At 50.5% G+C, this 26,991-nt stretch overlaps 1 protein-coding gene across 15 annotated transcripts in view; it reads left to right on the top strand.

The window, feature by feature from the left end:
• BLTP1 (bridge-like lipid transfer protein family member 1) overlaps positions 1 to 26,991 on the top strand; it is a 2,102,388-nt gene that overhangs the window by 1,509,163 nt on the left and 566,234 nt on the right. For all 15 annotated transcript variants that reach the window (XM_078676841.1, XM_078676840.1, XM_078676839.1 and 12 more), the window contains one exon: positions 24,252 to 24,375. In XM_078676841.1, coding sequence (XP_078532967.1) covers positions 24,252 to 24,375 — 124 coding nt within the window. The remainder of the gene's footprint in view (positions 1 to 24,251; positions 24,376 to 26,991) is intronic.

Here is a 26,991-nt window from a genome sequence, read left to right as displayed (position 1 = left end):
TGTGTGAGCTGATCCAACCATCTCATGGTCCACGGTTTATGCACTGTTCATAGCGCCGGGATGCCCTAGGGTAGCTGTGCGCTATATACGTTTTTTAATAATAATAATAATAATGGTGGAGGGGTCTTGTGACAGCGAGAGGATGAGCTGGGTGTCGTTGACATAGGAGATGATATTGAGTCGGTGTGATCTAGGGGTTGGGGGGTTATGTACGTTTTGAAGAGGGTGGGGCTAAGGGACGATCCTCGTGGGATGCCGCAGATGGTCTCCTTGAGTTTTAAGTTGAATGGTGGGAGATATATTCTCTGGGTTCTTCCAGTGAGGTATGAGGCGATCCATTTGAGGGCCTCTCCCAGGATTCTGATTTGGTGGAGTCGGTGTTGAAGGCAGCTGCCAGGTCCAGGAGGATGAGTGCTGCTGTTTCACTGCAGTCTAGGAGGTCTCTGATGTCGTCGGTGGCAGCTATCAGGCCTGTCTTGGTACTGTGCTTGGCCCAGAATCTGGTTTGAGAGGTATCCAGGAGGGTGTGGTGTTCCAAGTGTTATGTGAGTTGCTGATTGATTGCCTTTTCGAGAACCTTTACCAGAAAGAGAAGCAGGGAGATGAGCCGGTAGTTTTTCGTATATGCTGGGTTAGCGGCGGGTTTATTCAGAAGAGGCCTCACTTCAGCATGTTTTCAGTACTCAGGGAAGGAGGTGGTGGTGACGGTGATCTTTAGGACTTTATAGAGCTTGTTGCCAATCATCTTGCTACCGAGGTTGAAGATGTATTGTAGACAAGGGGTAATGGCTGCTCCAGACTGTAAGAAGTTCATGATGGAGATTGTGGTTTGAGTTGTAAGAGGGTCTCAACGTGTGGGCAGGTGTTCGGGGTTTATGTTCGTGGGTGTAAGTAGGCTGATGCTTTCGTCGGCGGGGGGGGTTGAAGTTTTCATAGATGGCTGAGATCTTGTAGTGGAGGAAGTCCGCCTCAGTGTCACGCACTTCTTGGGGGGGTGGCTGTGGGGGTTGGAGAACTCCTTCACAATGGTGAAGAGCTCCTTACTGTGGTTTGCGCTGACTTCGATGCTGTCTACTCAAGCATTCTTCTTTGATTTTCTCAGGAGGCAGTGGTACTGGTTGAGTGCTGGTTTGTAGACGTTATGGTCTCCTGTGTTTTTTCCAGTACTCCACTTCCTTTCTTGTAGCCCGCAGTTGTGTTTGGAGGATTTCAACTCTGCGGAGAACGAGCTCGCTTTTCTGGCCAGTAGTTAGGGTTTGGGTGGCTTGGTGGGGGCCATTTTGTCTGTGCGTTCCGTGGTTCCAGTGGGAGAAGTTCTTTGCAGCCTTTTCTGGGTTTGGTAATGAGTCTGGGAGGTGGAAGTTGAGAGCATCGTTCCACTGGTCTCCTAATATCTTTTTCCAGTTTTTAAATGTGGAGCTGTGGAGCTGTGGTGCCAGTGTTGATAGATCCTGAGATGGTGTAGTGGACACTGTGGTTGACGGTCCACGTGTGCTGTGATATGTGGTTGTAGTTGACTCTGTTGCTGGACGTAAAAATGGACGAGCTTGGAGGAGCTACGCTCGCAACCAAGATGGCCGCATAAGCTCCCGGCTCCGTGGACCTCCGCCAGGGGTTCATAAATCCTGCAGATAATTCTGACTTCCCGCCGGACTCCCGTATTGGTGAACTGCGCCTGATTCGAAAGGTGCAACCCCGAAAATTCTGGCGGCCCGGACGGCGAAGATCTGCCGTGCGTTCTTCTTGGCCTGTCCCAGCTTTGACGCCGGGGCCTCGAGTTTCGCTTTGGCCGGGTCGGAGTTGAACAACATCGGCTGTGAGTAGTGGGTGGATCCGGTCTCCCGCAGTGGTCTCCCTTTTTTTTCTCCCTAACTGGATGGTGCTTATCCTGCAACTACGGTGGCCTGTTGGTATCGACCATTTGCTCGGGGAGCCTTCCCCCGGAGGCCTCCGTAGAGCTCCCGGTGGTTCTCTGGGCTCGGTTCCTCGCAGGCGACGACGGTGCACCTATCGTGCTGTGACGCGTCCTACAGTGTTTTTTTACATTGACTTTGACTTTGCCCTGTGCCCCGGAGAAGTCGACCTCTGGGGCTCGGATACCCACACGGTCGCTCGTTGAGGGGCGATGGAGCGGGCTGAAACCACACCGTCGCTACACACTGTAATGGCCGCCATTTTGCGGCTCCACGAGCGATTCGCCACCAACATCCAGGGATTGATCGCAATTGCAGACCGCATTAGTCTGGGACCGGATTCCGACCCCTTGTTGCCAGAAAGCCGAGCGACTCCACCCGCGGATACCGTTTTGCTTGACACCGAGGACCCTGCGCAGGCTATTGTTTTGGAGCCTCCCAGCTACCCTAAGATGGCGGCGATCGGAGCAGAAAGTCTTGGATGTGTGACTCGCCCTATATCGACATCGCCCATCCTGGATGTGTCTACCCTTCTGGGACCCTGTGCCTTCTCCTGTGACTGCCGCTCTCGGCCTTTGCATCTTTCTGGGAACGATCGACATTTCTTGGATGCTTTCCTGCTGTTGGGAATTGGACTTGCTCTAACTCTCAATCTCTGTGAACGATTCTCCTGCTTTCCTTCTCCTCGTTTTCACTTTGACACTTTCCTGTTTTTGGACATTCTTGTTATGAAGGCGGTCCGGATGGGTGTATTCAAAGTAGAGAATTGTGGCGATCTGTCTGTACCGGAAGGGCTTTTCGTTATGGATCGTGAGGGTTTGGGCTGAACTCTATTAAGCTCCGATGCGATGTTTCTCTTTTGTTTTTGCTGGGCGATATCTATGGGAGAGGGGCTGGCTGTTTCCTTGATTAGCCAGGTCACAGTTTTCCTAACATATCTGGCGGGGTTTGCTCTCTCTGTTGAGTCGGGGTCGGGCGGGATGTTCTCTTTTCCTCTCTGTTGTGCGGCTCCCCTGCAGGCTATTTCTTGATTTGCTATTCTTTGCTACTTTGATGTTAGGGGGTGTCTGCCTTTGGCGGGGGGGTGGGAGTCCGGGAGCTCGTATCGTATCGTACTGTACTGTTCTCCTCCTCCACCTTTTTCCCTTCCTTGGGGTCCAGTTATGGGGCGACAGGCACACTGCTAGTGGGGTTGGGTCGTAGCCATCGGCATGGGTGGAGGGTAGTGGGGGGGTTTCTTATTTTGCCTTTTTTCTTTTCTATGACCTTTCTATTCCCTTTTCCTTCTTCTCACAAGAGCTGTGGCGTATTCTCCTGTATTTCTCGTCATATCTGGGTGTCACTTATATGCATCGTGAATCCTGTTTTTCTGGTGGGTGGGTGGTGCCGGGGACGGCCTGCGATCACTGTTGTTTAACTGCTTTGCCCCAGCCCTCTGCTGGAACTGATTTTCCTGATACTCGTGACTGTCTGGTGTTTTTGTGCTTCACCTGCCCACCCGCAGCTGTGCTGTGTTTCGTTTACTGACGCCTGATATGTACATTTCTTCTCTTGTGTTATAATAATAAAAATAAATATAAAAAAAAAAATGGACGAGCTTGTGTCCTGCGATGTGGGTGGGATCGTGACAAGTTATTGGAGGCGGATGTGGCTCATGCCTTCCAGGATGTCAGTTGATTATGTGTTGTGGAAGAGGTTTAGATCACAGTCTTCTGATCTGTCAGAGTCCTGGCTCCACTTCAACCTTCTGCAGCTGAGGGCCATTCGCTTGGCTTTGAAAGCCTTCCTTCCATCCATCAAGGGGAGGCTGGTGCAGGTCCCCTTGGACAAAACAACTGGTATTTGTTACTTCAACAAACGGGGTGGGTCAGGGTGGGGTCACGGACCCTGTGCCAGTTGACTCTGCACCTCTAAAACAGTCTGGGCAACCAAGGAATTGTCCTGGTGGTGAACCATCTGACATGATCATTGAATGTCAGAGCAGATGTGCTCAACCATAAGCACCTAGCTGATTATGAGTGGCAATACACCTTGAGATGGCACTGGGTCTCTTCTGTGAATGGGGAGAACCATGCCTCAATCTATTCACCACCACCAACAAGTTGAAATATCCGTACTTCTGTGGATTGGAGTTTCCAGGTAGTTTATCGCTCTGAGACCAGTTCCATCTCGATTAGAACTCCCGACTTCTGTATGCTTTTTCACTGATACCACTCCCTCCATGAGTTCTCAGTAGAATCAGGACCAACCACGTCCAAGTCCTTTTTGTGGCCCGGGATTGGGCACAGCGAGTATGGTATTATATCTAGAGCTCATGGGCTTGAGCATCTTTACTTTGGAATAACTGCACGCCTCCTGAAGAGACTCCAGAGAATACAAAACTCAGCAGCTAGACTCCTCCTCGACCTCCCCAGAAGGACCCATGTCACACCCCACCTCCAGATACGACACTGGCTCCTCATCCAGAAGGGATCCCAGTTCAAAATGCTGACCCACTTTTACAAGGCCCTGCACAACAAGGAACCAGCATACGTTCACAAAGGCCTCACATTCCACCAACTGAACAGACACCTTCGATCTGCTTCCTTCTCCCTCGCAGACACCCCACAGATCCATCTAGCCAATAGTAGAGGGCACTCCTTCTTACACCTGGCAGTGAAAGCTTGGAACAGCCTTACCCTGCTCCTCAGGACCACACCATTGCTCCAACAATTAAGGAGAGAACTCGAGACCTGGATGTTTGAATGAACAACTGTCCTCACAACACCCAAATCTCCAGCACCTCAAGACGCTCACGGGTAATTTGCTGCGCCTTGCAAATGTTTGATTGATAGGTTTTACCATACCTTTCTAATTAGCAGTCCATTTAAGCGGCTTCATTGCTCTCCCTTGCCGCTCCTCACTCTCAAGACAGTGTTCCTTGTTGCCATAACTTCGGCGCACTGCGCAAGCAAGCATCAAGCTCTTTGTGTCAACCCTCTGCACACCACCTTCTTCCCAACAAACTGGTTCTGCAGACTCAGGCATCCTTTCTTCCAAAAGTGGTGGTGACATTCTACGTCAGACAAACCATCACCCTTCCGGTGTTCTATACTCTGCCTTACCCATCTAAGGAGGAGGAGAGTTTCTAGCACTTGGACCCCAAGAGAGCACTAAGCTCTTACATAGATTGTACCAAGGCCTCCCAGGTGGACAATGAGTTTTTTGTTGGGTTTGCCGGAGCCAAAAAAGGCAAGGCAGTGCAATAGAGAACCCTATCTTGCTGGATCGTGTTCTGCATTAGGATATGCAACAAAATGGTTAAAAAGCAGCCTCCGTAAGGACTGCATGCTCCATCTACCGAGAAAAAAGCTGGAATTACATGGGCCTTCCTCCATATGTTCACAAAGCACTATTTCACGACTGTCTGGTCCATCCAGAAAGGACATTTTGCTTGCTCAGTTTTACACAACTTTATTATTTGAGTCCATTCACATCCCACCTTCATTTAGGTGCTGCTTTGGAATCTATTCAAAAGGTGAGGGATTTGCGGCTAGAAGTCTCTATTAGAAGTTTTTGTAGTGGCTCTAACCGTAGATTGTTCACCGGCCCGCCCATCCTCCACGTTCTGTGATCGGACTCTACCCATTAATAAGATCCCATGTCTATCAACCTGCACACTGGTCATGTTAGTTTGGCTATGGGGCTCAGTATCGGAGGGTGCGGTAAGTCTCGAAAGCAACTCAGGTCAGCGTCTGGGAGTGGCATCTATATAAGATTCTGCACGTCATTTCAAGAGCGGAACGGTGTAGCTGCAGAGGCGCACAGCACCACCACCTACTGGCACACAGAGGTACTGCTGAAACATTTCTGAATCCCGTCTGATGCCTAGTGAATATTCAGAATCTGTGACTAGATCGAGTTTTTACCAGAAAAAATGTTACAGAAGGTAAGTAACTTTTTCTTTATAAAGTTGTGAGTCAAGCAAGTTCCGACAGGGAATGGAAACCGTGAATTTGTAAGCTCAAGTGATACATTAATAGTTTTACCTGGGAACCTTTGAGTCCATTTGCCTACGGTGTTGAAAGAGCCAAGCACTGTGTTGGGAGAGTGAATTTTCTTGAGTGGGTGTTGCTTCTGATGGGTTGAATTATCTTACGCCTCCAGTATCTTAAAGACACAGGTTAGTATTAGATTCCTTACCTTAGAATATCCCCAGGCGTCAGTCTGGATCCGGAAACTTTTGCGTAGCAGTACCCCTGCGCGTCGGTAGGCGTCGTCTGCAGGCGTCCCCTGCGGCTCCGCGTCCGTCGTCGGCGTCGTGCGCCGTGATGACGTCGCTGGAGTATATAGACGCCGCATCCGCGCGCTGACGTCAGTTCTTCTTTTTTCCGCGCCAGTTAGCGCAGATCCGAAGAGCAGTACTCCGGTCTTTTGACGAAAGTTTTTGATTTACTATCTACTCTTAAGGTGCCGGTAGGATGCCCGGTTTCAAGAATTGTGACGGGTGTGACCGCACGATGTCGGTCACGGACCACCACCGACTCTGCCTCCGGTGCCTGGGCCCGGACCACGACGTGGACTCCTGCGTCGACTGCCGGGCCTTGACGAGTAAGGCTAGACGGGAGCGGTCCCGCAAGCTGCTCGAGCTCCGGGTGTCGGCCCCGCGTCGAGAGCGGTCCCGGTCCGGCCGGAGGTCGAGGGAGCGGTCGAGAGAGCGGTCGCGGAGCCGCCACGAGCGCTCCGGAAGTCGTCGCCATTCCTCTGGTTCCTCAGGTAAGAAACACAAGAAGTCGGGGCGTCGTCATCGTACCCCCGACTCCCCCCGACGCTCGCGCGATGCGGCCGGGGGTTCGGGTGGCCCCGCGGCTCCGCGTGGGTCGCCGGCACTGCCTGCTCCATACCCGACGGTCCCTGGGCAAGGCGCGTCGCGCGAGGAGATAGAGGAGTTCCTCATGGCCATGAGGGCACTGTGTTCTCCGACGGGGCCTACGGCGCCTGCGGGCCCGGTGGTCCCGTCCGGGGGCCCGAGCGGTTCGGGTGCTCCTGCCCCGACGCCGTCGGGTGCTCTGGCCCCGACGCCGCCGGCGGCTCCGGCCCCGGCGCCGCTGGGCCCTTCAGGGTCGACGCCGGCTGGTCCACCGGCCTCTCCGGCGCCGATTCCATCGGGGCAACCCATGGTGCCGCCTCCGCGCGGCGCCGGGCCTCCAGCGCCAGCTCCGGCCGGCGTCGGGGCTCTGGCGCCGGCTCCAGGCAGCGCCACCCCCATTCCCTCTCCGACTCCGGACGCGGAGTCGGACCGGCGTCATCCGACGCCGAGTCCGACGCCGATGGGGCCCATGGGCACCGAGGAGCCGGTCTACATTGTTGACTCCGAATATGGGGAGGATGTAGAATACGGAGAGGGTTGGGAGGGGTCTAAGGACCCTCTGTCACGCGAGTGTCAGTATGACGTGGACTGGACAGGTGATTTGGGTGACGCCAGTGGTCTGGACGACTCTCCTAACCCTGGTTTTGTCTCGCCTCCTACAGTGGCCTCGGAGGCTGGGGCTGCTTATTCAGTGGTGTTGATGAGGGCTGCCAAGGCCTTACACCTTGAGCTCCCCGTCGCGGTCGTGAGGCCTAACATCCTCACCGAGGTCTTCAAACCGCAGGCATGCCCGCAGGAGCCTCTGCTGCCATTCAACGAAGCCTTGACAGACGTTCTTTTGGGCACGTGGTCCAGGCCCGCTTCAGGTTCGCCTGTTGATAGGAACGTGGCCAGACGCCACCGTCCGTGTCCGGACGACCCCAAGTTCCTGTCCACCCATCCCACCCCTGAGAGTCTGGTGATCCAGGCCTCAACTTCCCAGACCGCATTCCCGTCGGCCCCGCCCGACCGGGAATCTAAGAGGTACGACCAGTATGGGAAGAAGGTCTTCTCGTCCCTGAGTTTGGGACTGCGGTCTTGCAACACCGCATGCCTCTTGGGCCGCTACACCCACTCTCTGTGGGATACGGTCGCGGAGTTGCTGCCTGAATGCCCGCAGGAGGTACGGGTAAAGCTCGGCAAGGCTATGATTGAAGGCCGAGATGCAGCAAGATATTCCATCAGGTGTGGTCTTGATACGACGACTCGCTGGGCAGAGCGATGTCCACGACGGTGGCGATTCGTCGCCACGCCTGGCTGAGATCCGCCAATTTTTCGGCAGATGTCCAAAATACTTTGATGGACATGCCGTTCGATGGCAGTCGCCTGTTTGGCGACAAGGCGGACCACGCGCTGGAGCGCTTCAAGGACTCCAGGGTCACGGGCAAGTCCTGGGTCTTTCGACCCAGCGCCAGCAAACGGGTTCGTTTCGCTCCTTTCGTGGCCAAGGAAGGGGCGGTCCCACACGTGCTGCCAGCCACGCACCGCAGAACACTTCTCAACGCGGTGGCGGCCGTGGATTCCGCCGTGGAGGCGGTCGGGGACAGCGGCGAGGTCAGACCACACCTCCCCCCGCAGCGACAGCCTCCAAATCCTCCTAGTCCGTGCTTTCAGGCCCATGTGACGCCAGTGGGTGGCAGGGTTCGCCATCACCACTCCCGCTGGCGCACTATCACATTGGACAGGTGGGTGCTGCAGCTCGTCCGAAGGGGCTACTCCCTCCCCTTCGAGACCACTCCTCCAGCCATGCCACCGCAGAACCACCGTGTGTCGGGGGACCACTTGACACTTCTGCAGGAGGAAGTTACGGCCCTCTTGGCCAAGGGGGCCATCGAGCGCGTTCCTGGGCCAGAAGTAGGGTGTGGTTGCTATTCCCACTACTTTCTGGTACCCAAGAAGGACAAGGGGGGCCTGCGTCCTATCTTGGATCTACGGAACGTCAACGGCTTCCTCCGGAAGGAGAAGTTCAAGATGTTGACTTTGGCTCAGGTCTTGGCTGCTCTAGACCCGCAAGACTGGATGGTGGCGTTGGACTTGCAGGATGCGTATTTTCACATCCCCGTCCTGCCGGCCCACCGGCGTTACCTGCGGTTCACGGTAGGCCACGAGCACTTTCAGTTTATCGTGCTCCCATTCGGCCTTACCAGCGCCCCACGGGTGTTCACGAAAGTGATGGCGGTGGTCGCAGCTCATCTGCGCCGGTTGGGGGTTTCAGTCTTCCCCTACCTCGACGACTGGTTGTTGAAGGCGGGCTCGCCCCAGACAGTCGTCCACCACCTTCAGATGACGGCAGACCTCCTGCACGAGCTGGGCTTTTTCCATCAATGTGCCGAAATCACACCTGTGTCCCTCTCAAAAGCTCCTTTTCATCAGAGCGGTTCTCGACTCGGCACAGTTTCGGGTTTATCCTCCGGAACGGCGGGTCCAGGATATACAGGCTTTGATTCCCATCTTTCAGCCGTTATCCCGGGTCTCGGTCAGGTTGACGCTGCGGCTTCTGGGGCTGATGGCCTCCTGCATCCTTCTGGTGCATCACGCCAGGTGGCGGATGCGGGCTCTGCAGTGGGACCTGAAGTTTCAGTGGGCCCAGCATCACGGCAACCTATCCGACTATGTCCTGACCTCGGAGGGCACTGCGAGACAGTTGCAGTGGTGGCTTACGGACCGCGATTGGGTCAGAGGCAGATCCCTCTCCCTTCCCCAACCGGAGCACGTAGTTGTGACGGACGCGTCCCTCCAGGGCTGGGGAGGCCACTTGGGAGAGGCGGAGATCAGAGGCATCTGGTCTCCGGCGGAGTCCCGGCTCCATATCAACATGTTGGAGCTGCGGGCGATTCGCCTAGCACTCAAGGCATTCCTCCCCTTTGTCAACGGGAGTGTAGTGCAGGTGTTCACGGACAACACCACCGCCATGTGGTACTGCAACAAGCAGGGCGGAGTGGGGTCGTGGACCCTTTGCCAGGAGGCCCTGCGTCTCTGGCAATGGCTGGAACGTCAGGGCGTGACTCTGACGGTTCAACACCTGGCAGGTTCTCTGAACGCCAGGGCGGACGAACTCAGCCGTCGGTGCTCGGTGGATCACGAATGGCGTCTGAACTCGGACGTGGCGAAAGGCCTCTTTCTGCAATGGGGAGAGCCTTGGTTAGATCTATTCGCCACAGAAGAGAACGCGCAATGTCATCAGTTCTGCGCGTTGGAGTTTCCAAGACGGCACTCGCCCGGCGACGCCTTTCGGCGCGAGTGGAGCTGCGGTCTGTTGTACGCCTTTCCGCCTATACCACTTCTGCCCAGAGTGCTGAAGAAGATCAGGCGCGACCGGGCCCAAGTTATCCTTGTGGCTCCGGACTGGGCTCGAAGGTACTGGTATCCCGAGCTACTCAGCATGTCAGTCGGTCCCTCGATCCGCCTGCCCCTTCGGAAGGACCTTCTGTCGCAGCAGCAGGGGACGGTCCTCCACCCGAACCTGTCCAGTCTCCACCTCCATGCGTGGAGATTGAGCGGCGACAGTTGAGGCCATTTGACTTGCCTCCTGAAGTCTGTGATGTGATTCTGGCAGCCAGGCGTCCCTCCACAAAGTCGGTATACGCCTGCCGGTGGAACAGATTTGTGGCATGGTGCACAGAAAAGGCTGTGGATCCCCTTTCTGCCCCTCTCCGAGGTTCTCCTCTTTCTTCTCTCTCTTGCCCAGCAGGGCTCTGCTCTGGGCACTATCAAGGGCTACCTTTCTGCCCTTTCCGCCTTCTTAAGGCTACCTGATCAGCCATCTTTGTTCAAGTCCCCTATTGTAACGAGATTCTTGAAGGGCATCACGCACATGTATCCACCTGTTCCGTTCGTGATGCCTCAGTGGGACTTGAACCTGGTTCTGACTTTCTTGATGTGCGCTCCCTTTGAGCCGCTTCATTCCTGTCCTCTCCGTCTCCTGACTTTAAAGACGGCCTTCCTGTTTGCCATCACCTCTGCCAGGAGAGTGAGTGAGCTCCAGGCTCTTTCTGTAAAACCTCCTTTCTTGTCCATTCATCCAGACAAGGTGGTTCTTAGAACTAGACCTTCTTTCCTGCCCAAAGTGGTTTCTGCTTTTCACATCGGGCAGTCCATCACCTTACCCTCCTTCTTCCCGCCTCCGCATCCTTCAAAGGATGAAGAGCGGCTCCATCGTCTGGACCCAAAACGTGCGCTTTCATTTTATATGGATCGCACACGCCAGTTCCGGGTGGATGTCCAACTGTTTGTTGGCTACGTGGGTGCGAAGAAGGGAAGGGCAGTGCATAAACGAACCATCTCTCGGTGGGTCGTCCTGTGCATCAAAGCGTGTTACTCTTTAGCTCGGAAGGAGCCTCCTGTTGGGCTGAGAGCCCATTCCACTCGGGCCACGGCGGCTTCCACTGCCCTGGGCCGGGGAGTCCCCTTGCAGGACATTTGTCAGGCAGCTACGTGGGCCTCGCTGCACACGTTTGCAAGGCACTACTGCCTGGACAGTCAAGTCCGGAGGGATGGCTTCTTTGGCCGTTCTGTCCTCCAGGACTTTCTGGTGTAGGCTGTATTGGTTCGCAGACCCACCTCCGGGGTTGGTATTGCTGGGGTATCTATTCTAAGGTAAGGAATCTAATACTAACCTGTTTCTTTCAGATGAACAAGTTACTTACCTTCGGTAACGATATATCTGTAAGAAACAGTAGTTAGTATTAGATTCTTTACCGCCCCGCCCATCCTCCCCGTTCTGCGAACTGATACATAGGGTTAAGGTCATCCCCTTCAGGGCCCTAGTTTCGCATGGCACCAGTGTTGGTTCTTACATGGCTCTGCGTGTTCTGGCGCGGAAAAGCTGTGTGCAAAGAACTGACCTCAGCGCGCGGAGGCGGCGTCTATATACTCCAGCGACGTCATCACGGCGCACGACGCCGACGACGGACGTGGAGCCGCAGGGGACGCCTGCAGACGACGCCTACCGACGCGCAGGGGTACTGCTACGCAAAAGTTTCCGGATCCAGACTGACGCCTGGGTATATTCTAAGGTAAGGAATCTAATACTAACTACTGTTTCTTACAGATATATCGTTACCGAAGGTAAGTAACTTGTTCGTTGTGCTTACCAGCTGTTAAGACTCGATTTATTCTATTTAAAAATGTCTGTTAGTAACCCCTAAAATGTGGTAGGATTATTCAATTCCTCCCAAATGTGAGATTTCTAGCATATAGTTTCTAGACGTCTCCTGTTATTTTTCTGTAAATTAATCTGCTTTTTTGGGCGTTCAGTATGTGAAGTGTTGTTTTGTTTTCTATATTGTGTGTTGATTCTTAGATTACTTTTCTGTGATGTGTTTATAATGATGTTGTGTTTGATAATGTGTTTGATGATGATGCTCTGTCATTGTGATGTTGCTTTCTGACCAACCTTTAGTGCTGATTTGATTGTATGAAGGTAGCATTGCATATTCTTTTCATTTGTGTGTTTGTTGTTTAGGTTTATTTTGTGTGGATTGAAGGACTGTGTTTTTCTAGTAATATTGGAGAGCAACCTTTTCATATCTGTATGCCATAAGTACATGATGGTTGTGCTTCTGAATTATACTGTTGTGGCATAGTTGGTGGGTATTCAGAATGCAACTTAGAGGACTTAGACATGTCCAACACCCAAATTTTGTAAATGACTTTTGCATTGTTCTGCTGTGGCAAAGTTAGTAAGTGCTGAGAAATCGTACTTCATATTGCATTGCAGAAAAGTATATTAAAACACAAGTGTGACAGCAGTTGGTATATTACAGTGCTTCCACGTGTTGCTAAATCTATTCAGGATGAGGAGTGTCCTTTGCGCAGTTTGCACATTTTGGTTCCCCTAGGAGACCTCATTTCGCAATCATATTTATGGGTTGTGATAGCGTGGATGTAATACATTATTGGCCCTTAGCCTTAGTTCTGTTGGGGTCATTGGTGATGTGAAACAGCGACAGCCAAGGACGGTCAAACTAAACCGCTGCTGGTATACGAGCACCCCACTTTCAACAGGACCATGATACCAGGGCAGCATTCTAGAGATTAGCACAGACAAATAGAACTTACGTACTATTGCAGAAGCGCAAGTTGTGGAAGAAGGGAAAACCGGATCATAAATATTGGGACAGACGGGTACAGGTCATTCTATTAGCGAGTGTCACAAGGGAATTTCCTGACAAGGAGGATTTTACCTGAGCATTGGGAAACCGAGAAAAATACTGGAAAGTTAGTAATTGTGGCTTGATAGCGGGGCACTGGTACTGCTCACCAGGTCCATGAAATGTTCCAGTGGGTCACTAACAAATGTGCTGCAGAGGGTTGTATATGGAAAGCTTGGGAACACCGGGTAGCAGTCCTTTTTAAGCTTTTAGCAGCAACAAAGTGGTGGAGAGGTTGAATTTGTTAGGGGTCACTGAGAACTAAGAATATGCTTGCAGAAGGGGGGTTGTCATGCAGTGATGAGGTTGAGGAAGTGGGGCTGCACAGGGGCACATAGTCCATCTCCTTTTTGAAACTTTAACACGTCTTAACGTTCCCCTTGCCCTCTTAGTAATGCAGCTGGGAGAGAATTTAAGCATGCATTTATAATTAATGTCCACCCAAGGGGCTTTAAGCCTCGCTCAGTATTCCATCCTAAGTCTCCCTGGTCTACCTCACGGTCACCCACATTCAATGTCTTTTTGTCCTATTCCGGCAAATGTTAGAGTGCATTTAAAAAGTGTCCACAATGACTTACTTCTCCATCCTCTGCTGGCTGTGCACCTCCCTGTATTTCTTGTCGCTATGTCTACCTCCATCCATGTACGTTAAGTCTTCTCCTGCATACAAACTATTGGTATTGAGGTTTTTTTTGTTCCATATTTTTATTTTGCATCTTGCAGAGAGAAATACAGTACACAGAAAGAACTTCTTAAAACAATAGACAAGGAGCACTATGAAAGATTACTTCTTTGAGCTCAGTTACAGATACAATTGTTTGCAACATTGGTATTGTTACACTTAGCTTGCTAATTAGTTTTGCCATACAGCATGTGTCCAGGGGAGTATGGGGTACTCAGCTTCATCTTGTGTCTGGCACACTCAGTCATGTTCAGGGCTCCATCCCTTCACCCTCTGTTTCCAGCCAATAGTATCTTCACCATGGGCCCCAAATCTTGGTGAATTTCTTGGTGCACCCTCTTGCCTCATATGTAACCCTTTTTGCACCCATGTAGAGGTCTATACCCTTCCTCCATGCTGTCAATGTTAGGAGGGTTCGAGCGCCCCAGTGTCTAGCAACTTCTCTCTTGGCTACAAGCAATCCTAGATTACAGAGTAGGAGTTTGTGACGGGAAGTCTACCTCAGAAGGTATACCTAGGAGAACGTATTTGGGATCTCTGGGTATTTGTGCCTCCAATATCTTACACACTTCTTCTATTATTTGGGACAGGTATAATTTTATATAATTGCATTCCCATAGTATGTGTATGTATGTCCCTTGCTCCACCTGACAGAGGAGGCATTCTGGTGTTTCGGCTCTTTGAATTTTGTGTAGGTGTGCCCTATCGAAGTATGCCCTGTGTAGAATCCTGAATTGTATCAGCATCAGTCGCAGTTTGATGGCCACTTCTCTTCGGTGCATTAACACTGCCTCCCAATCGAGCTCCTCCAAATCGCCTGTGGTGGCCTCCCATTTCATTCGAAGCTATTTTAGGTTATCTGGCAAGTGTTTTATATGTCTGTGAGACTGCTTTGTCTATGATTTCTCCCTGCAATAGTCGTCCCTCTAGCGGTGTAAATTCTGTAAGTTCTGATGCGTCTAGTTTCTCCTCTCTACAGGCATGCTGTAGTTTTAAATAATTTTATCTTTGGGTGTCCTTCAGCTCATATACATGCTGAAGTGAGCTAAAGGACATTAGGGAGCCCTTCTCTATTACATCTCTCAATCTCGAGATCCCAATCGTACCCCAGGTTCAGAGGCCCTTTAGTTTGCCTAGTTTTGGCAGGCGTGTCCACGCCCAAAACGAAGTCTCCCGTGCGTGTTTCTTATCCCATTTCATTTGGTGTTCTACCATTTTCCATGCTTCTATTGCTCTTTGAGGTGCTGGGAGTAGTTGCTGTGCCTCTTTGCCCCATATATGTAGTGAAGTTATGTGTGTGGGTGCCGCATATATTGGATGGTCTCCCAGCAGATGCCCCCATTCATTTTATAGCTATCAGGTGTGCTGCTCAGTCGTATGATCTAATGTCGGGGAGCGCTTTCCCTCCATTATATTGACTTTGTTGCAGTGTCTGAAAGGCTATTTGTGGATGCCCCCACTCCACAGGAGTGTGAGCATCTCCGTATCTATCACCTTAAAGATCTCTTCATGGATTTTGTGATATGTAGAGCAGCTTGGGAAATGTGATTATTTTGTACATGGCCGCTCGGCCTAGTAATGTTAGGGGGAGACTCCTCCATCTTTACTCCTCTTAATGAAATTTCTTCAGCATCCTTTAACTATAGGCATTGTTATGTAGTAAGTTGGGTCACCTTTTGAGAGTGTCCAGCATTGAGCCTTTGTATGACTTTTTTTAGGCCTCGCCACCAGGGATGCTGAGGACCCCTCTTCTATTGTGCGACTTATTGCTTTCTGTTGCTGGGATCCTCAATCCAATCCATGCCTCCTTTGACGTTTTAAAGACCTGGGTCCTAGCCTATAATGGCGGGGTGCAACAGCATTTATTTAAATCCTAGCTTTCTCTCTAGATTTTTGCTCTACTTTTCATAAGTTTTCCTTAGCGCTTGGACCAGTTTCATGTAGTACAGAAAGATCAATATTTGTGGTGCTTCAAAGACGATCTCTCATTTCTCTAAGGTTTAGGTCTCTGTCTTGGTAGTTGAGGAAGCAAGCTATTACTGGTCAGAGGAAAGGGGAGCATCTCTCTGTCAGTGCCCTATACACCCTTTCGATAATGAAACATGCAGATAATTTGTCTGCACCTATAGTTGATAACAGCCAAGTTTTTAAGGCCAGTATGTCTCCCTCCTACTCATTACGGAAATCCAATGAAACTGAGATTATTCCTTCGCAAACAGCCTCCTGCAACTTTCGATTAGCTCATCAAGCCTGCTGAGTTTGCTGGTAGTTCTGATGAGTTCTTTGACCATATCTTCAATTCCCAAGATTCACACCTCCGCTACCGTGATCCGCTCAACCACGTTTCTGAGGTCTTGCCTTAATAACATCACATCCGAGCCTACCTCTGAAATCCTGTGTTGAAGAGCATCCTTGGAGCTTTTTATTTGCTGGATATTCCACCCATTGTTGGAAATTGAGGGTCTAGTCACCCAACTACACCCCTTCTTCCATTCTCGCCAATATATCTGGGAGGTTGCAGAGTCATGATTTATTTGTGTATGTTTCCTCGTTTCGCTTTATGCTGAAATTTATCTTTGGCCGTGAGGATACCCTTTGGCTTATACAGACCACCATCTGCTTCTTTGGAGCTCTTACAGTTACTCTAAGTAAAGTCTCATGGTTTTCCAGGGCCACTGTTGCCTCACCGTAATGCACAACTCTCCAGTTGGGACTCCTAATTCATTACTTCTTTCAGTTTCTGTGTTTCTCACCTTTAGGTGGTTCGTGCCTTGTTACTAAGGTGTCTCTTTGTGTGTACAAAGGAGGGGTCAGAAGTTCCTCTGGCCACCCAATTCTGCTCTCCCTCAAGGTAAACAGGAGAAGCTGTGTTATTTGCTCATTAAGTATCCCCAGACAGTTGGCACCCCTTTACGACTTAAGGCTGCACAAGCAGGTGTGTTTATGAGCCTTGCACTAATCATGTTTCGCAGGTGTTGATTGTCTTTTCTGCTGGGTCTTATAAGAGTATCCCAGATTTCACGGTGAGTAATTTCCTTTGCATGGGGGAGGTGCAGGGGAGGTCCCCCTGCCAACAAATATCAGCTGGCTCTCATCCAGGGTGAAAAGATTAAGATGCAGATTTTGCCACTTCTCTGGCCCAGGAGTTATTGCGCCAGGTGCTTCTCCCCTCTGCTAGCCAGACGGTCCAGGTAACAGCTGCGCCGCCCCACCCCACCCCACTCCACCGTTTCGAAGCCGCATTCTGAGCAGGTGTCCAAGCTGTCTATTTCGAGTTGTTTCTTATGTTTAAATAATGATCCAAGATTGTGACCAGTATCTTCCTCACACACCAATATCCAAAAGAATCCTTACTTTTTCATGGTGTGTTGCTTCCTCTGAACCCTGAAGACAGAGGTAGTTACTATACTGCTGTCAAGGAGATACTAAAATTAGCGGTAAGATGGAATCTTTTTTGCAAATGATTATAGGAGGGATTAATTTTTTTAGGAAGCAACACACCATGAAAGAATAAGGATTTCTTTGACTATTGGGGTGTTATGTTATGTTAATAAGCACTTGTAGAGCGCGCGTACACCCTTGGGTTTCATGGCGCTAAAACTGAAGACTGTTGTGGCCGAGTTACTAGGCATAGGCTTGCTCGAATAGCCATGTTTTTAAAGCCTTCCTGAAGCTGAGAAGGTTACCGTAGCTTCTGAGTACCAAGGGAAGGGAGTTCCAGAGTCTGGGGGCCAAATGAGAGAAACAGCAGCCTCCCTGTCATTTCTGTTTGAAAGACGAAGTAGTTAGCAGGAAGAGGTGTGCTGAGCGGAGACTGCTCCGAGGAGTATATTTGGTAATCATACTGCTGATGAATCTTGAGCTTTTGCCGTGCAAAGCCTTAGAGGCTAAGCAGCCGGTCTTGAAGGCTACTCGTTGGGCTGTTGGGAGCCAGTGGAGTTGTGCCAGGCCAGGTTGTTTATGAATCAGTCTTGCTGCCTGATTCTGGACCATTTGGAGTCTTTTTTGTAGACAAACTGGTAGACCAAGATAAATAGAATTAGAGAAGTCAAGCCGTGAGAGAATGAGGGCTAGCACCACCTGCATTAAAGCTGAATAAGTCAGCAGGTGTGCGATTTTCCTAATTTTCTGTATTGTGGGACACTGGAGGAGATCACGGCACCCACCTGTCCCCGAAGCGAGTGGTCGGCGTGGATTATGACCCCTAGGCTTTTCACAGAGGGAGAAGGGGTAGGGGAGGCCTGAGTTCTACCAGCCAAAAATGCGTACCCCAGCTATTCTTGCTGTTCCCCGGCAAAACCAACTCCGTCTTGCCTGGGTTGAGTTTCAGGTGGTTCTCATCCATCCAGCGCTGGATGTGAAACATGGTAGATTGGAACTCCCTTGCGGCATTGGGGGAGACAAGTGGGAATATGATCTGAAGATCGTCAGCATAGTTAAAGACAGTGATGTTTCTGTTTTTTAATGAATGAATCAGCGGTCTTAAATATAAATTGAAAAGCAGCGGGGACAAAGAGGAACCCTGTGGGACCCCACAGGTGGAAGTGAGCTTGGGGGGCAGTGAAGTTCCCTAGCCTTACTGCTTGAGTGCGGTCAACAAGGAAGGATTCAATCCATCCAAGTGCGGGTCCACGCAGGCCTCCTTGATCGACACGACAAGATGGTATGGTGAAGAAGATACTGGTCATAATCTTGTATCATTATATGAACATAAGAAACAATGCAAAATAGAGGTTCCTACTACTGATATGATTTAAAAAAAAGAGCGTTTAGCAAAAAGACAAACCCAGATAAAATCTGAATGGACAAAACGCATTGGCTGGGCTGATTAAATTTATGTCTACAAAGAATAGAAAGACATTGCATCAAGACAACGTGACTTCTTGTGTCATAAATATTCCCCTTTGAAGTGGAGTTATACTAAAAGGACATTGCTCAATGGATGTTTTTTGTTTTTTGCGCTGTTGTGGGAGCGCCATACTTATTTAGTTCTTGAAGCCAGACGCCGCCATATTGGTGCGGGTCGTGGCGCCCGATTAGGCAACTTACGCCGGCCTACTTAAGGCGGAACCCAAGCAGGGGCTCTCCTTGGCAAAGGTGCCTTGAGGACAGGCTGCCTAGCGCTGCTTTGGTTTGTGCGCTCGCGCTATTCGCGGTGATTTAAGACTGCTGTTCCAGCGCTTTTAATTTTTTATCCTTACTAAAAATAATTTTTCTTTTTAGCTGCTCGCTGTAGCGCTATTACTGCCCCTCACCCACATATAAAACTTACTAAAGCACCGCTACTTTGCGGGTCCGGTTCTGGGGTGTTGTGGGAGCGCCATACTTATTTAGTTCTTGAAGCCAGACGCCGCCATATTGGTGCGGGTCGTGGCGCCTGATTAGGCAACTTACGCCGGCCTACTTAAGGCGGAACCCAAGCAGGGGCTCTCCTTGGCAAAGGTGCCTTGAGGACAGGCTGCCTAGCGCTGCTTTGGTTTGTGCGCTCGCGCTATTCGCGGTGATTTAAGGCTGCTGTTCCAGCGCTTTTAATTTTTTATCCTAACTAAAAATAATTTTTCTTTTTAGCTGCTCGCTGTAGCGCTATTACTGCCCCTCACCCACATATAAAACTTACTAAAGCACCGCTACTTTGTGAGTCCGGTTCTGGGGTGTTGTGGGAGCGCCATACTTATTTAGTTCTTGAAGCCAGACGCCGCCATATTGGTGCGGGTCGTGGCGCCTGATTAGGCAACTTACGCCGGCCTACTTAAAGCTCCACCCTTTTCAACGCGCAGCGGTGACGCGCAGGGTGGCGCCTTCTCTGCGCCTGAGTCGTGCCAGAGTCCTGCCCGTCTGCGCCCCTCAGCGTTCCGGCAGCAGACGGGGCAGGACGGCTGGCTGGCTCTACTTTTTGACAGGTGCATTACTATTACCTATTCAGAGTATGTCGTACACATACTCATCTGAGACCCTCTTAACATTCCGTCCTCCTGTAGGTCGCTGCCATTATGTTTTTCCCGGTAGTCGGGTGTTAAGAAAAGGTTGCCCTGACTGCGGCTGGCGCCTTCCTAAATATGAAAAAGCCACTCCGACCCATCAACCACCTCCCATTGTCTGTCTACTTCTCAACACGCGTTCTTTAGGCTGTCACGCGCCTGACATTTGGAATCTGCTTTACAACTCGAATTTATCCTGTCTTTTTCTGACAGAAACCTGGCTAAATGACTCCTCGACCCCCGACTTAGTTAACGCTATCCCTCCTGATTATTCCATCTTCAGGAGAGACAGATCGTCTGGGCGAGGGGGCGGTGTGGCTATTATAGTCAACAAACAGCTGCACTGCACCATTTTTCCGGTCGATAACATTCAGGAGACTGAGGCCCTTGGCTTTACACTCCATCTTTCCTCATCTCAGGCCTGTACCGGCATCCTCTTATATAGAGCTCCTGGCCCTATAGGCCCTTTTTTAGACGAACTGCAGGTAGCACTCTCAGTCCCGTGCCTTAAATCGGAGCACTGTTTACTACTTGGTGATCTAAATATACACATGGATGATGATACTAATCCAGACACTATGAAACTGATGGATATAACTACTATGCTAGGATTGTCACCGCTCATCCATGAACCTACACATAACAAAGGTCACACCTTGGACCAAGTCTATTCCACCCTTCCTATTGACTCTCAAGCTCCGCAGCCGGTGTTGTGGTCAGACCATTATTTAATTACTTTCTTCCTTTCTTGTGTTTCACCCTCTAGAAGGAAACTCACTAGTCCTTCCAAGCGCACGTCCCGTCCTTTTCATCTTCTCTCTAATGAGAGGCTACTACAGGCTATGGAAGACGTACCCTGTACTTTGTCGGGTAACGTAGAAGAAGATCTAGTCTACTTTACCGATTGGCTCACGGCAAGATTGGCGACTCTCGTTCCTGAGAAAACAGCCAAAGTGGGAAACAAGAGGCCCTCTGCTCCCTGGTTTACCTCTCAGCTTAGGGAAGCCCGCCAAAAATGCAAGAGAGCTGAAAGAGTTTGGCGGAAGGATTACAACCCTTTGGCAAAAGCCAAACTTAAAAACCTGACTAGATCCTATCATAAGATGATGTGGAATGAAAAAAAAACACATTTTGAACGTCGTATTGACGATGCTGGAAACACATGTAAGGAAATTTTTAAAATTGTCAAGGATTTTACTGCGCTGTCCCTGGGTACCCCGGCTCAATCCCATTCAAAACCTTGGTTGATTGAATTGGCACACTATTTTGTCAATAAAATAACGACTATCCAAGATTCCCTTGCTGGTTACTCCAAACATACTAAGGTGGATCTCCCTGGTGCCCTCTCCTTCCCTAATCTAGCTGTGACTCCCACTCTCTGGGAATTTCCCCCGCTAAGCCTTGATTCCTCGTTAGTCCATCTGACCGGGCTGAAGTCTGGCTCACCTTTAGACCCTTGCCCGGTCTCTTGTCTCAACAAAATAGCCCCAGTCTTAAATGGTCCCATTAACTCCATTCTTAATTCCTCTTTGTCTTCTGGTGTGGTCCCCCCGGCGTGGAAGTGTGCGCTCATTCTTCCACTCCTAAAAAAACCAGCCCTAGATCCTACCGTTCATGCCAACTATAGGCCTATATCACTCCTCCCCGCCCTGGCGAAGGTGGCAGAAAGACATGTGCACAGATCAATCTCAGACTTCATCGAAGAGAACGATCTGTTGCACAACACCCAATCCGGTTTTCGTGCCAATTACAGCACGGAGACCGCGTTGCTGGAAGTCACTGTCGCTATCAGAGAGGTGTTGGATGCGGGAGGAAAGGCCATGCTGGTTATGTTGGACCTGTCGGCGGCGTTCGACACCGTTCCCCACGAAACCCTCCTAATACGACTCTGGGAATGCGGTCTTCGGGGGACGGTGTGGAACTGGCTTAAATCCTTCTTAGCCGACCGCCGACAAACGATCTGGGCGCCTCCACACTCCGCCGTTATGGCACCTCTGGAAGTAGGGGTCCCTCAGGGGTCTATCCTTAGCCCCCTGCTTTTTAACATCTTTCTGGCCCCCCTTGCAGAGGTGGCGGAGTCCTTTGGCGCCCAGATCGTGTCTTACGCTGACGACACCCAACTCTTGTTTACCCATAACAAGAACGAGGTGTTCGACGGGAGCCGCATCAGAAGTTGCCTAGAGGCGGTTTTCGGCTGGTTCAGGGGGCATGGTCTAAAATGCAACTCCGATAAATCGGAGTTGTTATTTTTTGGCTATGCTACTGAGCCAGTTTGGAAAAGCTGGTGGCCGCAAGATTTGTTTCCACCTGCAAAGGCAAGTGTTAAAGCTAAGAATTTAGGAATCATTATTGATAATGACCTAACTTACGGGCCCCAAATATCTAGCCTTTCGGGGAAATGTTTCGGCATCCTCCGGATGCTTAGAAAATTTCTGCCCTTGATTTCCATCAAACACAGAAGGGTCATTGTTCAAGCACTTGTCGGGTCCAGATTGGACTACGCGAACGCCCTATATCTAGGACTTCCTAAATACCTTGTGAGGCGGCTTCAAGTAGTCTAAAATTCAGCTGCCCGTGCCATCTATGGGCTTCCTAGACGCGCAAGTGCCTCTGATCTGCTTAAAGAGCTGCATTGGCTTCCTATAGCCAAGAGAGTTCAGTTTAAGAGCCTGACGTTGACTTTTAAAGCCCTTCATGCCATCGGCCCAAGTTACATCAGGAAACGTCTGTCTCTTTACAAACCCAACAGAGCTCTACGGTCTGCCTCTCTGTCTAAAATGGTAGTCCCGGCCATTAAACGCGTTAGACAGGGCGGCCGCTCCTTTCATCATTTGGCCCCTCGTGCCTGGAATGAGCTTCCGCTTTCTCTTAGACAGACCCCTAGCCTTCTGTCCTTTAGAAAGGCTTTAAAAACTTGACTCTTCACCAGATAGGCTTGCCGCTTTCCCTAGCTGTTGTGTCGTGTTGTCGTCCTTGAGGGTTTCCTTCGCCAAAGCGCCGGGACACTCCTTTTGGAGTAGCTGTTGCGCTATAGAAGAACCATAATAACATAATAACATAACAATCCTGAAAATTGGAGAGATATATTATTATGTGTATTTTAGGTACTTTAATGAATGTTCCATCTTTAACTAATAAGAACGATATAGTACCAAGATAAATAATCGCTCCTGGTTAAGTTGTTAAAATAGTCCGCTTTTTTGTATCTGCTTGCCTGCTATTAGGGTGCAGATCTGGAGAGTTAATTTATTTTTGCCAAGATAAACCCTTGTAGTCTCTAATGGAAGTAACCTAAAGAGTGATTTTTTTCAGCACTGTGGTATCTCTCCTGTTTTTATAAGCCTGCATCCATAGATGGAACACAGTTTCTTCTACAGCATGTCCTCTTATCCTTTCGCCTGTACTTGCATCATTACATCATAATTCCCTTTGGGTCTACATCTATGTTTAGCAATAAAGAAAAAAACTGTAATACTTTTCTGTATTACTGTAGCATGACCAAACTAGAAATGCTTTTTTGCTTTGTCATTCCAATGCCTAACTGATGTCCAAAATATCTTTTAATTTGATTAATTGTTATTTGTCTTCAATGCATATTATGGCCATTTATTCAGGTAAACACCCTTAGTATGTGTGCCTCTAGTTATGTTAGGTCACTCTTCAAAAGATGCCATCTGGGATCAGACATAATTGAATAGACAAGTCTGCTGACTTTTCCAAAGACTGAGCCTGCACATGTTAAGCAAGGAAAGTTTGGAAAAGAAAATATCCGTGGCCTTCATCTTAAAAAGTTGAATGAAAGCAATGATAAGCTTAAGAAACTTTAAAGTGGCACATTCTGCACTTCTTTTTCAGACATATTTTGGAAATACTTCACAGACTGTAAAGGTCCACAATCTTTGCTCATAAGTAAAAATAGATTCCATGAGACACAAACATTTAATACCTGTATCAGTAACGACATGTTAATTAGGGAATGCAAGATATGTGCAATAGTTTACTGCTGTGATTTGGCATACAACTAAGCTGAGCAATGGCAATAGCAGCTAGACTGTTTGGGTGTCTACACATTATAGTAGTTATCTTGATCTCAATAGGTTATCAAAGGCATCATTGAAAAATATAGCAATTCAGAAAGTTGATGGCAAGGTGTCTGGTAGGAAAAGGTCTGCATGGTTCATTACCATTGCATGTTATAGGCAATGATACCTAATGTCTAGTGTTATATAATGATTGCTCTGGTGTCGTCTTTTAAACAGGAATTGCTACCCTTCCTCTGCTATTATTTTCTCAAATATAGTGGTAATATTTTGCAGTTGTCATAGTGAACTTGTGGATACATAGATTTGTACCCATATTTGTAATAGAGCGGGTTTATACACAGAGGTTTTGAAAAACGTAAATTATTTTTATTTTTCATTAAAATATATAGTTGTTGCACAACAGCGAGCTGACTGCTACATATGGCCACAATAAAGTAAAGGATACAGGCCAATCAAGAATACCAGTAGCCATGGCAAAAAACTGGTTAGCCACAGTTGCTAAACTAATTACGACATTTAAAGGCTAGACACAGCTTTCAGATGTATCAGCAGTAGAAAATATTGTGTTGATAGTTTTCCGCTTTCTTCTATTTAGGAAACTGGGTGCCAGTGAAGGAACTATAAACCAAGAAATACAACGCTACCAACAGTTGGAATCAGTGGCAGTGAATGACATTCGCAGAGATGTTCGTAAAAAGTTAAGGCGATCAAGCATGAGAGTAAGTGGACTATGTTTTAATAGTATTGACATTATCAAAATAGCCTAAAATTATTGACTATCTCCTATATCGGCTAGAAATGTATTCAGTGGGTAATTGCATCATGTGAAGACATTTTTGTGTTCGCCTGAGATTAGCAGATATAATCAATACTTGCAGAACTCACTCGGGTTTTGCTTCTTCCAACATCACACTTTTAAGCCTAAGGTGAAGGCTGAGGTGACACTAAGACAATCAATAACCTGCAATAATTGAGCAGAAGTTGGTCTGGCTTCACCATTGCAATGAAGCGTGTTTCCACGAATCTGAAAGAGACACTTTAGTGATAGATTCTTTACCTTAGAATAACCCCAGGCATCAGACTGGATCAGGAAACTTTTGCGTAGCAATACCCCTGCGCATCGGTAGGCGTCGTCCACGGCGTTAGCGCTGGAATGACGTCGCCGGAGTACTTAGACGCCGCCCTCGCGCGCTCACGTCAGTTCTTCTTTTTTTCCGCGCCAGCTAGCGCAGATCCGGAGAAGCTCTACCCCTTAGTCACTTTTTGACTAAACTTTTTTGATCTTTTGATCTGTTTTTCTCGAGTCGCTACGACTCCGGTAGGGATGCCCGGGTTCAAACCCTGTTCCAAGTGTGGCCGCATGATGTCGGTTACCGACCCCCATCGCCGGTGTCTTCAGTGTCTAGGCCTTGACCACGACGACCGAACCTGCTCCGACTGCCGGGCCCTGACGTCTAAGGCTAGGCGGGAGCGGTCCCGCAAGCGGCTTGAGCTCCGGCAGTCAGCCCCGCGCCTTTTGAGGTCCCGGTCCCACAGGAGGTCGCGGGACCGGTCGCGGGGTCGGAGCCCTCGTAGCTCCGGCAGTGGGCATCGGTCTTCTGGACCCAGGTCCTCAGGTAAGAGGCATGAGAGGTCGGAAAGGCGTCATCGTTCTTCCGACTCACCCCGTCGCTCGCGCGATGCGGCCGGGGGTGCGGGTGACACCACCCACATGGCTCCGATGGAGTCGCGGGCGTCACCACCTGCCCCATACCTTCCGGTCAGTGGGCACGGTGCAACACCAGAGGAGGTCGAGCGATACCTCATGGCCATGAGGTCTCTCCCTCCTGTGCCAGGCTCCGTGGCGCCTTCGGGCCCAGCGGGACCACTGGGGGGCCTAGCGGGTCGGGTGCTTCGGCTCCGACGCCGGATCCTGGTCGTCGGCGGTCGACCTCACCGGCGCCGGCCCCTAGGGTGTCGCCGCCATCCCCAATCCTACCCTTGATTCGGTTCCGGCGCCGGAGCGGCTCCGCTGGGCGCCGCTCTCGACGTCGTATGGAGACATTTACTTCCACGAACTGGCCCCATCCGTTGAACCTGAATTTCAGGTGATGGGTGACGAGGGTGATTGGGAGGGGTCTGTGGACCCTCTGGCACAGGAGTGCCAGTCTCAACAGGACTGGACATATGAGCTTGGGGATGCCAGTGGCCTGGACACTTCGCCAGACACTGGTTTTGTCTCCCCTCCAACCGTGGCTACGGAGGAGGGGGCTGCCTACAGTGTAGTGTTGACGCGGGCGGCCAAGGCATTGGGCCAAGAGCTCCCCGTCGTGGCCGCGAGGACTAACCTTCTCACTGAGGTCCTTAAACCACAGGCAAGCTCCACTGAGCCTCTGCTGCCGTTTAATGAGGACTTGCGTAACGTTCTTTTGGGCACTTGGTCCAAACCCGCTACAGGTCAGCCTGTAGATAGGAACGTGGCCAGACGCTACAGCCCGGCTCCGGGCGACCCTTGCTTCTTGTCCACCCACCCCACCCCCGAGAGCCTGGTTATCCAGGCCTCTACTTCCCAGACCGCATTCCCGACGGCTCCGCCCGATCGGGAATCCAAGAGGTACGGACAATTCGGTAAGAAAGTGTTCTCGTCCCTGAGTTTGGGACTGCGGTCAGTCAATACCGCATGCCTCTTGGGCCGCTACCCCACACTCTGTGGGACACGGTCGCAGACGTGCTGCCACAATGTCCGGAGGAGGCCCGGACTAAACTCGCCCAAGCCCTTGCGGAGGGTCGAGATGCGGCACGCTATTCCATCCGGTGTGGGCTGGATACCACGGACTCACTGGGCAGAGCGATGGCAACGACGGTGGCGGTTCGACGCCACGCCTGGTTGAGGACCGCCAACTTTTCGGCTGATGTCCAGGCCCCCCTTGCCGTTTGATGGCCGTCGTCTCTTTGGCGACAAGGCAGACCATGCGCTTGAGCGTTTTAAGGACTCCAGGGCTAAGGCCAAGTCCTTGGGCCTCTTGGCCCCACGCCAGCAACCGGTGCCTTTCGCTCCTTTCGTGGCCAAGGAAGGGGCGCCCCCACACGTGCTGCCAGCCAAGCACCGCAGACTAATACACAGCGCGGTGGCGGCCGTGAAAACCGCCGTGGCGGCGGTCGGGGACAACGGCGAGGCCAGTCCACACATCCCCCTGCAGCGTCCGCCTCAAAACCCTCCTAGTCCATGCTTTCAGACCCATGTGACGCCAGTGGGGGGCAGGGTTCGCCATCACCACTTCCACTGGCGCACTGTCACGTCGGACATGTGGGTGCTGCAAATCGTCCGAAGGACCTACTCCCTCCCCTTCGAGGCG

The sequence above is a fragment of the Lissotriton helveticus genome, chromosome 2_1 (assembly GCF_964261635.1).
Source record: "Lissotriton helveticus chromosome 2_1, aLisHel1.1, whole genome shotgun sequence".
Lineage (NCBI taxonomy): Eukaryota > Metazoa > Chordata > Amphibia > Caudata > Salamandridae > Lissotriton > Lissotriton helveticus.
Note: the sequence above shows the minus strand (reverse complement) of the source record. Positions and strands in the feature narration are given on the sequence as shown.